Here is a 15,451-nt window from a genome sequence, read left to right on the forward strand (position 1 = left end):
GCTACTGTGTGCACGCTCGACCTTTGCCACCCTCCGCGCTGATGGGAACTGGAGGAGGATGTGGTTTCGACACAATGTGGCCCACGTGTCCTTGTTTCCTGAATATACCCCAAAGTACAAGTCCCATCTGCAGTTTTGAAAGAATTCCCCGAGAAAGGGGGCTTGCGTGGAGGAGGTGGAAGTGCGAGGGGAAGATGAGGTGTTGGAGAAGCCCGGAGCATGGGGCCTCTATTAATATTAACTTTCATTAAGACTTGGCCTTTCTCTCCCCGGGGCTTCAAAAGCAGGAAGTCAAGGGCAGTGGAAAAGGGAAGGGAATTGGCAGGAAGAGAAGACCTTGAGTAAATTATTTAGCTGTGACACGAGATTAAGAGTGATCCCACCCTCCTCCCTGCTCCACACACCCCAAAGTGGGCCCAGGTTGGGGAGCAGCGCTCCAGCCGCCACTAATCATGGAAGCCCAGAGGCGAAATCGGGTTCCCGGGGACCCGGGAAATTGCTAGAGTCTGGCGAGGGGCAAATCAGGAAGTGTCTTGTCGGAGACTAGATGGAACCCGGCCTTAGGGCGCAACCAGGCTCCAAGGGAGACCGCGTTTGCCCAGGTGTCAGGCCGCGCCGTCTGGTGGCTGTGAAGAGAAGGAGCAGGGTTAGAGCCACAGAGCCACAGCGCCACCGGGAGAGTGGAAAGGAGTCGATTCGCAGGCGCCCGCTGTGCAAGGCGACTCCCCGCAAGACCCACTCGCAGTCCTGCGCCTTTGGCCGAGAGGCCGGGAAAGTCACAGAGGCGGCTTCCCCTAACGCGGCTCCTGCTGCCCCGGCTCAGCCTCCCGCTCCCCGCCCAGAGTCCCAGCTCTCCGGTCCGCCGCAGGGCTGAAGACAGAGGCCGCGGGGTCTCGGCAGTTCGGCCCTCTCCGGTGGAGCAAGCAGCGCCGCCTGCCGGGGGCCTGGCCCAAGCGAGACAGGCCCGACCCCGCTTGCCGCGGGCGGCCGCAGCTTTGACGGGCCGAACACACCCGCGCTCCCGTTCCGCCTTTTGAAAATCGAATCCTTCGGGCCTGATGCCACCATCGCCGGCCCAGGGCGCCCAGCTACGACAGGTCGAAGACAGGCGCCCCGGGCGTTCTTTGCCAGGGTGGCTTCGGCGCCCGCGGCCCAGGTTCCCCGCACTTCCGCGCCGCAGTGGCGTGCGCCTTTTGAAAAGCATGGCGTCTTCAGGTATGAGGACGAAAACAACCGCGGACACCACACCGTTCCAAAGAGGAAAAAGAAACTGCCCGGAATCTCAGGGCCCGACTTCCGGGACGGCGGGCGGCGGCGGGGAGGCGCTCCTAGGGCTTCCAGCCTGGCAGGAGGCCGCGGCGCCCGGACCTCTCCCGCTCCCGCCGCGCGCCACCACTCAGGAGACGCCGCGAATCCCTCCAGGAAGCCCCAGGCGGCCGCGGAGACCCAACAACGACACGCAGCTGGCAGATACTGGCCGTCTTGTGGGGAGAGCAGCGGGACAGGAGCCCCTGGGAGCCCGCCGGGAGCGCGGGGAGGCACTGGGCTCGGGGACCTTGCGCCCCGAGTGACCTTGGGGGAGGGTCAAGGAGCCCGAGCCCCGCGGCGGCCGGGAGTGGACGCCACTGGTCGCGCAGGCCGCAGGGGAAGGGGCGGATCGCCGCTGCCCAACCTCTATCTGCTCTAATGGCTGGGTAGATCCGCAGAGATGCCTGGATACCAGGCCAAACGCTTCCCCCAGGCGCGTTGTGGACAACGAGCCCATTTAGGCATAGATAAAGAACAAGTTCCATCCATTTAGACCGGGCGCGGTGCCTCAAGCCTGTAATCCCAGCACTTTGGGAGCCTGAGGCGGGCTGATCACCTGAGGTCGGGGAGTTCCAGACCAGCCTGACCAACATGGGGAAATCCCGTTCTACTAAAAATACAAAATTAGCCTGGCGTAGTGGCGCAGGCCTGTAATCCTGGATACTCCGGAGGCTGAGGCAGGAGAATCGCTGGATCCGGGAGGCTGAGATCGCGCCATTGCACTCCAACTTGGGCAACAAGAGGGAAACTCCGTCTCAAAAAAAAAAAAAAAGTTTCATCCATTTTTCTGTCTAAAACATTCAAAGACTCAAATCTAGACAATAGTTTCTCTGAGGTAGAAGTGGAGGGGAGTGGGAATAAACTAAAAGTTGGGGTGAGGAGCTTGCTTCTTGTCTATTTTGTCTGACTACAGATTTACAAAAGGAGCGCCTGCTGTATTCAGTATCACCCAGCCCTCCTAGAAACTTACCCACTGAACAGCTTCACGTGGCATGCTCATTTGATGAACCGCTTTTTAGTTTCCCATTCCGGTCAGATATCCACCCAAGAGGACCAATCATAATACTGGATGGATTATGACATGTCAAGACTCTCACTTCTCTGTAGAAATGAGAAATAAATGTCAATTGTTGGTTTTCTGTAGACTTGTGATCACACCCAAAAACTGTCATTCTCCAGTTACCAAAATCTGAATCATTGTCTAACGTGCCATGTGCATAACAAACAATATATCACTAACAGCGATCTGAAAGTGTAAAGATGTTTATGTAAAATTCATAGATATGATGAAAATGATAATAGGAATGAATGAAAATAAATACAAGAATGTGGATTTCTAAAATATGAGTTATTTTAAATAAAGTGGTCCAAGAGAAAAATAATGTTTTAATTTTTTATGTGTGGATTCCAGACAGTCTTTTTATTTTTTCTACAGTTTTCTGTATTTCTATATTGTTACTAGACAGTAGTCTTTGGTTCTGACATATTTATGTCTTTTTTCTGTTTGTTTCTGGCAATGCACAGAAATATACACGCAGCAATAATCGTGCTGTTGTTATTCACGAACACCCAGGGGAACAAAACAGGCAACAAGGAGAAATTAAAGAAGTCTCAGCCACAGAATGGCAAGAAAAGTTATGTTTTTTAGGGCCCGTCTGACAGGTTGCTATTTACCAATTTACTGACCTTGGGAAGGCCCCAACCTCCGAGCTACTGCTTCCTCATCTGTAACCTGGGGATCCACTGAGGTAGTGTAAGCCAGTGTCACATTGTACGCTTATGACTAGACCCCAATCATGACATGAGCTGCTTCTGTCTAGAACTTAGAGGGCCAGGTGAAAACTGAAAATAGAATCTAGTTCTGTTAAGTTTTGTTGTAGCTGTTGTTTTTTAAATATAATAGGTACACAGAGTGAAAAAACAATACCCAAAGTGTATTTCATGAGTAGAAAACAAAGCCTGCCCTGGTCATTTTTAACAACTCCTAATCTGTGGTTTAAGTATGTAATCCTTGTTCTTGATTCTACTAATCAATAAGTTGAAATTATTTAAGTGCCACATAACAAGCCACGGTAAGTTTGTACTACAATGACAAGCTCTGCATTGTTTTTGTTTGCTTCCCTGAGGTTGGAGAGGAACTTATCAACCTCTATTTGCATAAAACCTATCATCATACTACAGATACTAAGTGTGATGATAGCAGACTGTTAATCCTCAGAGTTCTGAGATAATGCATGAATAATTAGAAAAAAAAATCCTGTTTAGTTTTGAAGTTAAAACTCAAATATAAAAATGCATGAACTGCCTGGGGTTTACTTACCAATAAAATATTGGACACATAAACCCAGTACATGATATAAATATTATTTTTAAGTAAATGTGCGTGTGAAGGGATGGTTTGGTAATCACTTCATGTCAGGGAAGTCTTTTTCATGGATTAAAACTGGTTGTGTTGTGGCTTATGGATTAGATCTCTAGCACAGAATCACCAGGATTCTGCTTTACTGGTCATTTAACTTTGGGGCTCTGGCCACCTGGATGATATTATCTATATCTACTGTGGTTAATGACAAATTCCAATTGGGAAAAGCTGTCGTTAAAACAAATGTCATGTTTGGGCACTAGAGACATAGAGCCAAAAGGTCACCTAAGTGCTTGCCCCCACCTTCTCTGAACTGATTGCTCCAAGAATGTCAAGGTAAATGTTGGTATAATCTCTGGAACTCACAGAGTCTACTTTCTTTATTTGGAATTTGAGAATTCCTAAATCTGATGTCATAACCTTCTAGGAAATCATATTTTATACATATGTCTATATATGTACAAACTATTTCTAGTTTTATATATGTATTCCTCTGATTTGTAGCTAAGGAAAGAAGACAGCAGGTGACTGTGCTGGCCAGTGTCACACAGCTAGCCCCACTGCCACCTCTAAAATCTGCCTGTTTTGTTAAAATCATAGTGCACTCTCTCCAAGAAGAGCAGGAGGCAAAAGGAAAAAAGGCAAAGGAAAACTGACTGAATGTAGGAGTTGTGGGGTTGAAAGTTTGTACAGTCTAAGTGTGATTAAGAAGATAAGTTAAATGTTTATTTTAAATATTTACAGATTAATCTACATTACTCAGATATGAATGTTTTTGTTATACTCCAAAGCAAAACCAATTTCATACAAGATCTGCTGCTGTCATTTTATTGTAAGGTAGAATTCTGGAGATGAGAGTAAAGCGCTTTTCTTAAAACAACATCTAAGGAAGAATAAGCCTTTGAGAATTTAAAGCTCAGCAGCCTCCCGGATGGCTCCCGAAGAGTACAGAATTAATACTGATGTGTTGGGGGTGGAAACTGTCTTGAAATAAACTTTTAATGCCAACTAGTTAGAGTATCTGCCTGTCTGCTCCTTTTGGGTTAGAGTGTGCTGACGGATTGTATGAAGATTCTCAACTACATCCTCAACTAATCTGGATTCTCCTAAGTACGATTAGAAACTAGATGTTTTAGTTGGGAACATCTCCTCTAGTAAATGAAAGGGCAAGTAAGTTATACAGATCAGCAACTGGTCGCCACATCTGGAATGCTACTTTGTGCCTTGCCACTCAAGATTTTATGCAGATGCTTAGGAAGTGGCAATCAAGAAACAACAGGCTTCAGGCAATTTTGGCAAAGTAAGCAAAGCTGAATGCATTAGAAAAAAAAATTCTGGGAAGGGGTTATTCTATTATCATTTCAGAAATTATCTTGCCCAAAAGCTCTTTGTAAGGACTCTCTAACACTTCGAAGAATACAGTACAAGAAGCAGCTCATATCGTGACCGGGGTCTAGTCATAAGCATACAGTGCTACATTGGCTTACATTACCTCGCTGGCTCCTCAGGTTACAGATGAGGAAGTGATAGCTCAGAGGCTGGGGTCTTCCCAAGGTGGGTAAGCTGGTAAATAACAACCTGTCTCTAAAACGAGGTGCAAGGTGGCCCTAAAAACATATAACTTTTCTTGCCATTCTGTGGTTGAGACTTCTTTCATTTCTACTTCTTTTCTCTCTTTTTTATTTTTTCCTGAATGGTTGTGGATAACAACAGCAAGAATATTGCTATGTGTATATTTAGATTGCTATTTAATATTAGTTTTCTTCACTGATGTAGGCATCTTTCTAGATATTACTAGAAAGAAGTGAAACACATTGCAATGAAACATCCGTTACTTTCATTGACAGTCCATCGTGTTAACTTTATTGGATGGATATGATAAAGCCACAAATTGTTCACAAAGGGGAGAAAAGACTCAGGCCGTTCATTCTCCATAAATACTTTTTTGTTTGTTTGCTTGCTTGGTTGCTTGCTTCCTTGTTTTTGAGAGGAGTCTTTCTCTGTTGCCCAGACTGGAGTGCAGTGGCTCCATGTCATCTCACTGCAACCTCCGCCTCCCAGGTTCAAGCGATTCTCCTGCCTCGGCCTCCCAAGTAGCTAGGATTATAGGCGCACGCCACGACGCCTGGCTAATTTTTGTATTTTTAGTAGAGACGGGGTTTCGCCATATTGGCCAGGCTGGTTTCGAACTCCTGACCTCAAGTGATCTGCCCGCCTGGGCCTCCCAAAGTACTAGATTACAGGTGTCAGCCACAGCGCCCGGCCCATAAATATTTTTTTGGACCTCAGTTCCACAACATCGATAGGTTTTATTCCCTATTTTATTCCCATATTTATCCCAAATTCCCAGTCTTACCATGTATTAATACTGTGCTCATATTACTGTAAATTTTAGAAAGAAAATACCTTGTGCAAAATGACCCTTTTAGAATGGTAGATAGTCCCTCTCCCCTAAATTTGTTTTTCTTTCTTTTTCTTTCTTTCTTTCTTTCTTTTTTTTTTTTTTTTTTTTTTCTAAAGATGGGGTTTTACCATGTCGGTCAGGCTAGTCTTGAACTTCCAACCTCAGGTGATCGGTCCATCTTGGCCTCCAAAGTGCTTGGATTACAGGCGTGAGCCACCACGCCCGGCCAAATTTGTTTTTCTTAAACATTCAACAGATCCAAGAATATCCCGTGTCTGGCTTAGTTTGAACTTAGTTTAAACAGGCCCACGGCCAACGTGGGGAAATCTTGCAGCGCCTGGGTCTGGGCTCAGCGGGAGCCCCGAGAGGCGCAGGCGCTTGCAACTCCCAACTGAACTGGAACCTTTCCGGGTCCGCCAGCCAAAGCCACATCTCTTCCCAGAGCGCGCGCGCCCTCTGGCGCCTGAGCGGACTACTGGACCCAGTGGAGGCGTGGGATTCGGAGGCCACCGCCCCCAGCCCTGAGCTGAAGGCGCCAGGAGCTGCGAGGTCATCTGGTCTCAAATAACCTCAGGCGCCCCTATGCAGCCCTCCCTAAACTCCTCGAGCCGCGCTCCCCACTCGTGCCACATCCCTTGCTCCATAGGTATTGCCCCGGGGGTGACACGGTTGGCGTTAGAAGCGCGGGGGCCTCGCTTGCCGGATAGGGCCCTGGATTTGCGCCTTTTACCGTGGCCCGGGAGTCTTGCCAGGAGAGCCGGGTGCTTGCATGTCAGAGAGCAGCCGAGCTCCTTTCCCTGGCCCTGGACCCGCGTGCAAGGGGACCGAGTCCCGGGAAGGGGAAGAACTTGTAATCGTTTGCAGCGGGACAATGTCGACTTTTGAACCTCTGACCACTAAGCAAACAGCCCATGTGGTCTTGCTCCACTGTCCAAACAGGGTTTATTGACAGGCGTTTCACAGCAACGCATAGCAACCGCTGCTGCTAGGGGGCGGGCGTGTGGGCGCGGCCGGGGCGCGGGGAGACCCGCGGGGCACCGGGGCTCACACCGGCCCTGACCCGGGACCCCTAGCCCAGCGGACGGGGACATGGCTTCCTTGTCCGCCCGGCAGCCCCCGCCCCCGCGTCCCGCACTCCGGCCTCTGGCTTCGAGGCCTGGCGCCCGCGGGCGGGACCACCGGACCCCTTTCCCAATCCTGGAGCTGCAAACGCCACCAGGAAGGGCTGCGGAATTGGGGAGGTGCTGCAGAGGGTCTCTACCTGCTCGGCTCATCCTCCCAAGCTGCCCTTGAGGCGCTTCCCCCCTCCATGAGCGCGCTGATTAGGCTCTCGGATGCTGGTAGAAAGACCGAAACAAAGGCGAAGCCGCTCTCACACAGGTCCTGCCGGGAACGCTCAGCTCGGCGGCCTGCAGGATCAAAAATCTCAAAGGCTGCAGCCGGGTCCCCAGTGAATCGGCCAGATAACAAGGAACTGTCACTAAGAGGATCATTTTATATTGAGTCTTGAAATCTTGTTTGTGGAGGTAATTGGGTGGAAAGAGGGACGAAGTCCGGGATAAGGAAACTTCCAGAACAGAGGAGAGAGTGGAGGCAGAAAGGGCTCACGGAAATGCCCAGTGATTTACATAAGACTAAATTTATGGCAATGCTGTCTTGGGAAAGTAGGGGGATTTTTTATTTATTTATTTATTTAATGCTCACATTTAACTAGCTGAGTTATGGGGTGTCCTTAGAGAGGAGGGAGTCCCTCCAGAAGGGAACTGCCTGCTGTTTGCAAAAGCTTCTGCGTGGATTTGGTGAGATGCTGTAAGGGCCCTCTCACCCCCACCCCCCATAATTCCTGGCTGCTGGGAAGCAGCTGGCTGTGCAGATGTGCATTTCGCCCAAAGGCACCCCTAGGAGAGCCACGCATTCCAAGGCTGGGCTCAGGCTTGGGGGCAGGGAAGGTCTCAGAACCTGCTCTTTCAGGCTTCTGATGCTCTGGGGTAAAATGAGGCTGTCCAGATAACCTCCACTCCCTCTCTGAATTTCCCAAATCAACTTGCAAGCAGAGAAGATATTTCATTTCTTAAAAAAAAAAAATAGTTGCAGACAAAATCTGAAGATAAATACAGAATCTGAAATCTGGAAAGCTCATTTATCTCTTTTTCTTTTTAGAAAAAATTCAACTGTGTTCAAATACCCCCCCTACTTCCCTTCACCATATCACTTCTCGCCCCCATGGATCCAGAAGGCTTTAAAAACTCTGGCTTGGATGTTACACAGACCAACAACCCAAACAGCAGCAACAACACCAACTCCCCCACCCCCTTCTTCATCAGCCCCAAGATTGTGAAAATGACAGGAAGTCCAGGTTGGCTCTGGCATTTATAGCACTGACATACATTCAGCCCAGAGAAGCTCTGGTGACAGGCTCTCTAAACAAGTCCCTGTTTGGGCCCCCTGGTCAGGCCTGGAGTCCAATAACCACCCCCTCATACCACACCCTGTGCATACACCAGCCAAGCCTTTCCTGGTCTGGGAAGGGAAGAGAAAAAAGACGCAGGCCATCTGGGGGTTCTGCAGTCTTTGGTCAGTCCAGCTTTCTATCTTAGCTGCCTTTGGCTTCTGCAGTTTAAACCTTGCCTGCCTGGAGGCAGGAGGCCCAGCTGTACCTCTGATGGCCATGAGCAGGCAGCAGCTATCTTGGCCCCAAGCTTGCCATTCCCCTGAGTCCCTCTCTCCCCTCAGCTCCAACCAGAGGGGCAGCCTGCAGATCTAGGAGGGGAAGAGGTGGGAGGAGGAGGCCGATTGCCTCGTTGGTGTGGTCAGTGCAGGCAACGCTCTGTCAGTCCCGAATGAAACTCAGTGGCCGCTTTCTGTCTCCTCAGTGGCAGAAAGAGCCAGATGACTCTTTCAAAAAGTAAAAATCTGGGAGAGTATATTTCATGAGGCCCCAAAATCCCACTTGTCTTGCTCCTGGCTCCGGTTTTTCCTCTGAGAGCCAGGTTTGTAGGTCTCCAGCTGTGGGTGGGTGGGAGGGGAGGGGTCTCTCCTGAGGAGTCTAGCAGAGTCCATGCTCCTCATGGCTCAGCCTGGAATTGCTCTGCCGCTGCAGACCCCTGTGGGTCACTGGGTGACGGTGGGGTTTAGCACCCCCCCAGTCGGCCCCAGAACCCCAGGGACAGAGCCAGGCAGGGAAGACACCGGACTCAAGGACTCTGGGACACTTCTCAGAGGACCTGGCTGCGGCTGGGGAGGCTGTGGCGGCGGCGGCTGCGGCGGCTGCTGCTGTTGCTGCAACTTCTTCTTGTTGATTTTCCTTTCCTTGGCTCTGCGGTTCTGAAACCAAATTTTAACCTAGAAATGGAAAGGTGGAGAAAAGCAGATGGTGGTGAAGATGTGAGGGAAAAGGGGAACCATACCCAGCAGTATCATCATCTCCCTCTCAACTGTAGAACTCCAAGTCCTTCTAGAAGCTTTCCATGGGCACCCCCCAAGAGCCCAGCCCTAGAGCCATCCTCAGGCCCAATTCAGCCTCATGAGGAAGAGTCTTCCTCCTTCCTTGCTCCCTGGGTTTCTTTTCAAAGCAACTTTTATCTACTCACTTACTGGAAAAGTTTAGAGTCTCAGAACCAAGGAAAACAGAAACTGCAAGGCTCTTTCTCTGCAGCAAAGGGAGGCCAGTGCTGGGTGGTGTACTTCAAATGGCAACCTTTGACCCCTCAAGGCTACACTAAAATGCAATTTTCCTCACCTTAGAGCTGAAAATGAGATTTAATTGTGTGGCTTCCTGGCTGTGAAGCTGGCCTGCTTTCCTAGACCATATAAATAGAATGTTCATGAACTAAGTCTTGTCCCCCTAGTTTTTATGACCAGAGACCATTTTATTTAGTTTATTTTCTTAGGCACAGTGCTAGAAACAAAGAGAATGCGTCTTGTAATAAGTCCTTATAGACTCAAATGGAATTCTGGATTAAACAAACACACTTGGCTTTTTTTTTTTCACATCGCCTATATTCCTCAAAAGAGAGAGAAAAAAATCAACAACAGCAAAAAAAAAAAAAAAAAAGAGGACTAGAGGTAGAGAGGGCTTTTAAAAAAAGTACTCCAGGCCAGGCACGGTGGTTCACACTGGTAATCCCAGCACTTTAGGAGGCCGCGACAGAAGTATTACTTGGAGTTTGAGATCAACCTGGGTAAGATGGTGAGACCATATCTGCAAAAAACTCAAACATTAGCCAGTCATGGTGGCTTGAGCCTTTAGTTCCAGCTACTCAGGAGGCTGAGGTAGGAGGATCCCTTCAGCTCAGGAAGTTGGGGCTGCTGTGAGCTTTGATTGTACCACTGCACTCCAGCCTGGGCCACAAAGCCAGAACCCATCACTATTAAAAAAAAAAAAAAAAAAGTCCTCCAAAGACGAATGCTTGCACCCTCCTGTTTCAGTCTTTCCACAGATCTAGGAGACTCCTGAAGCCAGATTATCTAACTGTTATGGTCCTCTCCCAGGCAGTAGCCTGCCTGGAGGGAGCTAGGTGGTCCCCACCTGCCTCTCAGAGAGCCCCAGTGTGGCGGCCAGCTCGGCTTTCCTCCGGATGGTGATGTAGCGACTGTAGTGAAACTCCTTCTCCAGCTCCAGCCGCTGGTGGTCCGTGTACACCACTCGGTATTTGTCTTTCGTCCTGGTTTTCACTGTGGAGGAAGGAGAAGTGAGGGCTGAGACTACAGGGCAGCCCATCAGTCATGGTAATGACAAACCTCCCTAACCCAGGGACGTTTCTCTTCCTCCACCACCCTGGGGGGGCCCAGGTTTGGCTGGTTCCTGCCAAGTCTGACAAGACCCCCCAGAGGGTCCAGTGGCGGGAGGAGGGGAGGGTGAGGCTCCAGAGGCAACTAAATGAACCTTGGTATTAACTGGTTTTTAAAAATCAGAAAAGTGAAAACTTTATTCACACAGAGGATAACAGAACGTACCACCCTTTCGGTAAATCAGATACAGTACTGGCATATATTTGATGCCAAGGGGAAGAGGCAGGGTGGAGCGGCTGGAGTCCCAGGAACACCCAGATTTCCAGGCCTACCAGAGGTGTAAGTGCACCTGGAAAACAGCTGTCATTGTGGGCGCATGTTGTAGAGGCGGTGTGGAGGTTACTACTTTCCTTTACTACATACAAGTGGAAAGCAGGGCACAGGAGCTGACAAGTCACCACAATCATTCCCCAGACTCACCAGGCCCATCCGGTGGAATTCTGAGCTGGGCTCTGGCAGAGGGAAGCTGTGCCGGCAGGCAAAATACCCCTCCCGCTGGGTAGACTGTATACCTGCCCAAACCAGGTTTGGCATTTGGCACTTTTTCTTTTTTGATCCTCCATTTATTCTGGCTGCAGACCCGGCCAGAGCTATCCTGACCAGTGATCTATGCTCATTGGATTGAGTCAACATATTAAATCCTGGATTGATTGTTTTACTGAAGGGCCTTGACAAATAGTGTCCACAGTGTTGGAGCAGGCCCGAGCCTGGCGTCTCCACTAGGTCTGTCTTGGCTCAGCCCTTGGCAGAGCCCTGGTCAGGGGCTGTTCTCTCTGGTTCGTCCTGCTTTGGGGTCTTCTTACAGCTGGACAGGTTCAATCACCCAGTGCCCAGTCCCACAGAAAGATCTGAAGGGCCTGGGAGTTGCCTGGAGGTGTTTAATGCCCCACAGGCCCACTTTGTTCAGGTAAAACCCTTTGCAAACCACAACAAAAGCGCCCTGGGAAGATACAGGCCTGATCAGAGGGAGCTCCCCTGAGCCGCTGAAAGGGGAACACAGCCGCAAACAATGCAGGACAAGGCGATCTTATCAAAGAAAAGGCTTTTCAATGCCTTAATAACAACCACATTCTGTTTGAATTACCACTACTGAGCAAATGGCGGCCCGACTTTCATCCCCCTCCCCGCCAGGCGCATTAACATAAACACGGCCCTGCAGGCGCATTTGAATGGAGCTGCAGCCCCGACCCCGCGCCTGCTAGGAAAGTAAAGGGAGTGGACGCGGCTTTCTCCGCGGTGGACGCATGGACACGCGTGACAGCCTCAAATCCACTCCAGGCTGCCATTAGTACTCGCCCCTTTTTACAGATGAGGAAATGGAGAATCAGACCAAGTCACGCAGATAGTATCCTGCGGGGCTGCCACCGGAGCCTGTCTGGAGCCACAGAGGATACCGCCGGGACTGGGGCGCAGCAGTTCCGTTAGCCTAACACCCCAGGCGGGAGACTCGCCTGGGAGTACCTCGGATCGACCCTTGCTCGGGTGCTGCCCCTTCAGTGTCCCGGAGGGGCCGGGGGAACTCGGGGACCAGACCCTGTGCGCTCTTCGGCCCGCGACCCAAGGGCCTTGGAGGCGCCCCACACCCCCTGGGAACCTAGGAGCCGGGCTGTGGAGGGGAGGGATGAGAGGGACTTGTCAGAATTCATTATTGACTGCGAAAGTCACCACCCTCTTTCCGGGCCCTAAAAGAGACAATGGCAGGGCTGGGAAGGTGTATATCAAAGCGGACCGGGCCTCGTCCCCTCCACCCACCCCTTGACAGATGACGCTTTGCGGAGGAGCCGGGCTCCAGCCCGCGGGTCGCGGCCACCCCACATTAACATCACAAGGGCACCCGGCGCCGACTGCGGCCTTGCCACCTCGGCGCGGGACTTCACAGCGGCCTCTCATCTTCTGACCCCGCGGCCTGGGCTCTGGCGGCTTCCCTCCCGCCCTCTTCCCGGCCCTCACCCTGCGGCTACTCTCCTGGGACACACAAAAGTCTTCCTTAGACCGTGCGCGATCCCCGCCAACCGCGACCCAGACAGGCGCTGCAGAAAGCGGGTCTTAGGGAGCCAGGGTCTGGGAGTGCCCTGCTAGGAGAAAGGCGCCTCCTCTTGGAGAAGGGACCAAGCCAAAGCTCAGAGGTCCATCCGAGGCTGATCTGTGGCCTTCCCCACTGACGGTCGCATTTCAACCAGGACTCTCCCTAGCATGTGTACAGTGACGAAGAAACAGATGCCCAGAGACAGCCCCCAAAGGGCGCTTTGATTTATACAGCTGTAATTGGCTATAAAACTCTGCAAAGGGCCCATAATCAGCGTGCGGACCCAACTGGGGCAGCAAGGGGCGAAGCATGAAAAGCGGAAGCGCTGAGTGCTGGGGAAAGATTTCATGGAATAAAGGGGGCACTCAACTAGGACTCTCCCAGAGCACTTCCTTGCCACCTCTCTGCACACCCGAACACCAGAAGGGGCAGACCCGGAATCAAAGCGCCCCACAGTCCAGCAAACCTAAGATCTTTTTCAGATGCACACAAACTCACAGACATCCCTGACACCCTTGAAAGGAAGCTTTGGGAGAAATGACCCCTACCTGGAGCTGCGGCTTAATTGCCACCAGGGTTTCCTCCCTGTCTCCCTGCTCTCTCTGCAGACGCTAGAAGCCTTCGCCTCGGCTTCTTTCCCCTACCCTTCCAGCTTGTGCTTGGAATGACCGCTTCGCAGGTCAGAGGTTCAGAGACCGGGCGCGCCTCCCACCCCTTAGCAGATGGGGCCAGCACCTTCTTCCCAGTGACAGTAGCTCTCCCTGGTCTCTCTGCTCGCTGTAGCCCCATACCTTGAATTGGCCCGAATGGCCAAACCTGGGCCCACGCAGTCTCGCCATCCCTCGACCCCTCAGGCCACTTTCCTTCTTGGGTGGCTCAGATGGGGAAAGAGAGAGCGGAGAGAAATGGCCTAGGCCTAGCCCAAGAAGGTTCGAGCCTGCTTCTCCTCGGCAGCCAGGAGCAATGCCAGGAATGCGTGCAGCAGCGAGTGGGAAGGACGCGATTCTGCCCGCGTCCAGCCGTGCTCGCGCCGACATTCCCCGAGCTTCCCGAAAAGTGTCCCGGCGTTGTGAATGAGGAGCTATTGGAAAGAGAACGCCTCTTCCCTGCCGTAAGCTGAATTCGGTGTTGTGAGACTCAAAATATTAACTCCCCAGCTCAGTAGGTCGGAGAAGCCGGGAGGGGCCAGAGGTCCCCGAATTTGTCCTCGGGCCGTGCCCCTCCAGGCGCCAGGATCCCAAACAGCCCCGGATGCCCCTGTGCGCACTGGACGCGCGGACTTCAAGCAGCCAGGGGTTGGGTCCGCGCCTTCCCGAGCGCCCTCCCGCGGGGTGCCGCCTGCGCTTACCTTGGCTGCCGAGGGACGGCTGCGCCGGCTTCCGCATCCACTCGCACAGGTTCCGCCGCTGGCCGCCGGGGGACAGCTGTTCCGCGGCAGTGGTGGCGGCGGGCCCGGGAGGGCCCGGGTTGAGCGTCTGCAGCAGCCCGGAAGCGCAGGAAGGCGCGGCGGCCGGGTGGTGCGGATGGTGATGCGGGTGGTGGTGCGGGTGGTAGTCGGCGGGGCTGCTGTAGCCCATGGCGGCGGCCGGGGAGCCCCCGTTAAGGCCGTGAGCCACGGCGTTAGCGGCGGCCGCGGCGCCCCCGGGCGCGTAGCCATTCCAGTCCTCCCGGAGCGGGGCGCCGTACGCGGCCGGCCAGGACGGCCCCGGGGACTGCGCGTTGTCCAAGTTCGCTGCCGCCGCAGCCGCGGCCGCCACGTGGTAACCGCCGTAGTCCGGGTACTGCGGGGGGCTGACGAAGTTCTGCGGCGCCAGGTTGAGGCCGCCAGAGTGGCGCACGGAGCTAGGGTACATGCTCACGTCCTTGTCCAGGAGGTAGCTCACGTACATGGTGGCGAGAGCCCAGGAGCAGACCTCACCATGCTGCCTGGGGACGGAAGCTGGAGGCTGCCGGGGGGCGCGAAGGGGAAGGGGCGAGGGGACGTGAAGAGCGGCGGGTGCCTGCGCCCCAGCCCGCGGTGCTCCGCTGGCTCCTCTCCGCGCTTCTGCCTCCGAGGCGGTCCCTCCCTCTGGTCTGTCTCCTCCCTCCCTCCTTCTCTTCCTTCTTTCTTCCCACCTCCTTCCCACTAGGCTGCACAGGCGGAGAAGACCCGCCACAGGCTGGCTTGCGGAGCCCCAGACCGACGACCTTCCGTGATTAACGAGTGTTTACAAGACTCTATTAGTAATGACACAGACACCAATGGCTGGAGACGTTGAGGCGCAGAGCGCACTCAACGCACAACCCCCCGAAACATGATTTGCATTTTAAAAGATAAAGGGTGGGGGAAGCTCGTGAGAGGGCAGCGACCTGATCACAGCTAAATATTCAAACCTTTATTGTTAAGAGCTTCCTCCTTCCAACCTGGTGCACTTTAACCTCCAATCACAGGTTCAAAGAATGAAATCAAGAGACTTACAAAAGAGAGGGGGAGAGAAAAGGCTATCTTGGTGGGAATCTGGGCTTGGAGACTGGAGCAGTCGGTGTTTATGCATTTGCAGGGAAGGGGGCGGTCAAGAAA

The 15,451-nt window shown here is 52.4% G+C and overlaps 1 protein-coding gene across 2 annotated transcripts; it reads right to left on the reverse strand.

Moving 5' to 3' along the window:
• Window positions 1-8,425: 8,425 nt before the first annotated feature.
• On the reverse strand, window positions 8,426-15,172 carry CDX2 (caudal type homeobox 2). Of its 2 annotated transcripts, none has more exons than XM_017973014.4 (3): window positions 14,240-15,172; window positions 10,607-10,748; window positions 8,426-9,416 (listed from the first exon to the last, which is right to left on the reverse strand). In XM_017973014.4, the coding sequence occupies exons 1-3, from the start codon at window positions 14,778-14,780 to the stop codon at window positions 9,290-9,292; spliced, it is 810 nt and encodes a 269-aa protein (XP_017828503.4). In that variant the 5' UTR covers window positions 14,781-15,172; the 3' UTR covers window positions 8,426-9,289. The 2 variants fall into 2 exon arrangements, with proteins under 2 accessions (XP_017828503.4, XP_054112704.1); XM_054256729.2 differs by having other exon boundaries at window positions 10,603-10,748.
• Between the last annotated feature and the right edge of the window lie 279 nt (window positions 15,173-15,451).

The sequence above is a fragment of the Callithrix jacchus genome, chromosome 5, assembly GCF_049354715.1.
Source record: "Callithrix jacchus isolate 240 chromosome 5, calJac240_pri, whole genome shotgun sequence".
In the NCBI taxonomy this organism is placed as follows: domain Eukaryota; kingdom Metazoa; phylum Chordata; class Mammalia; order Primates; family Cebidae; genus Callithrix; species Callithrix jacchus.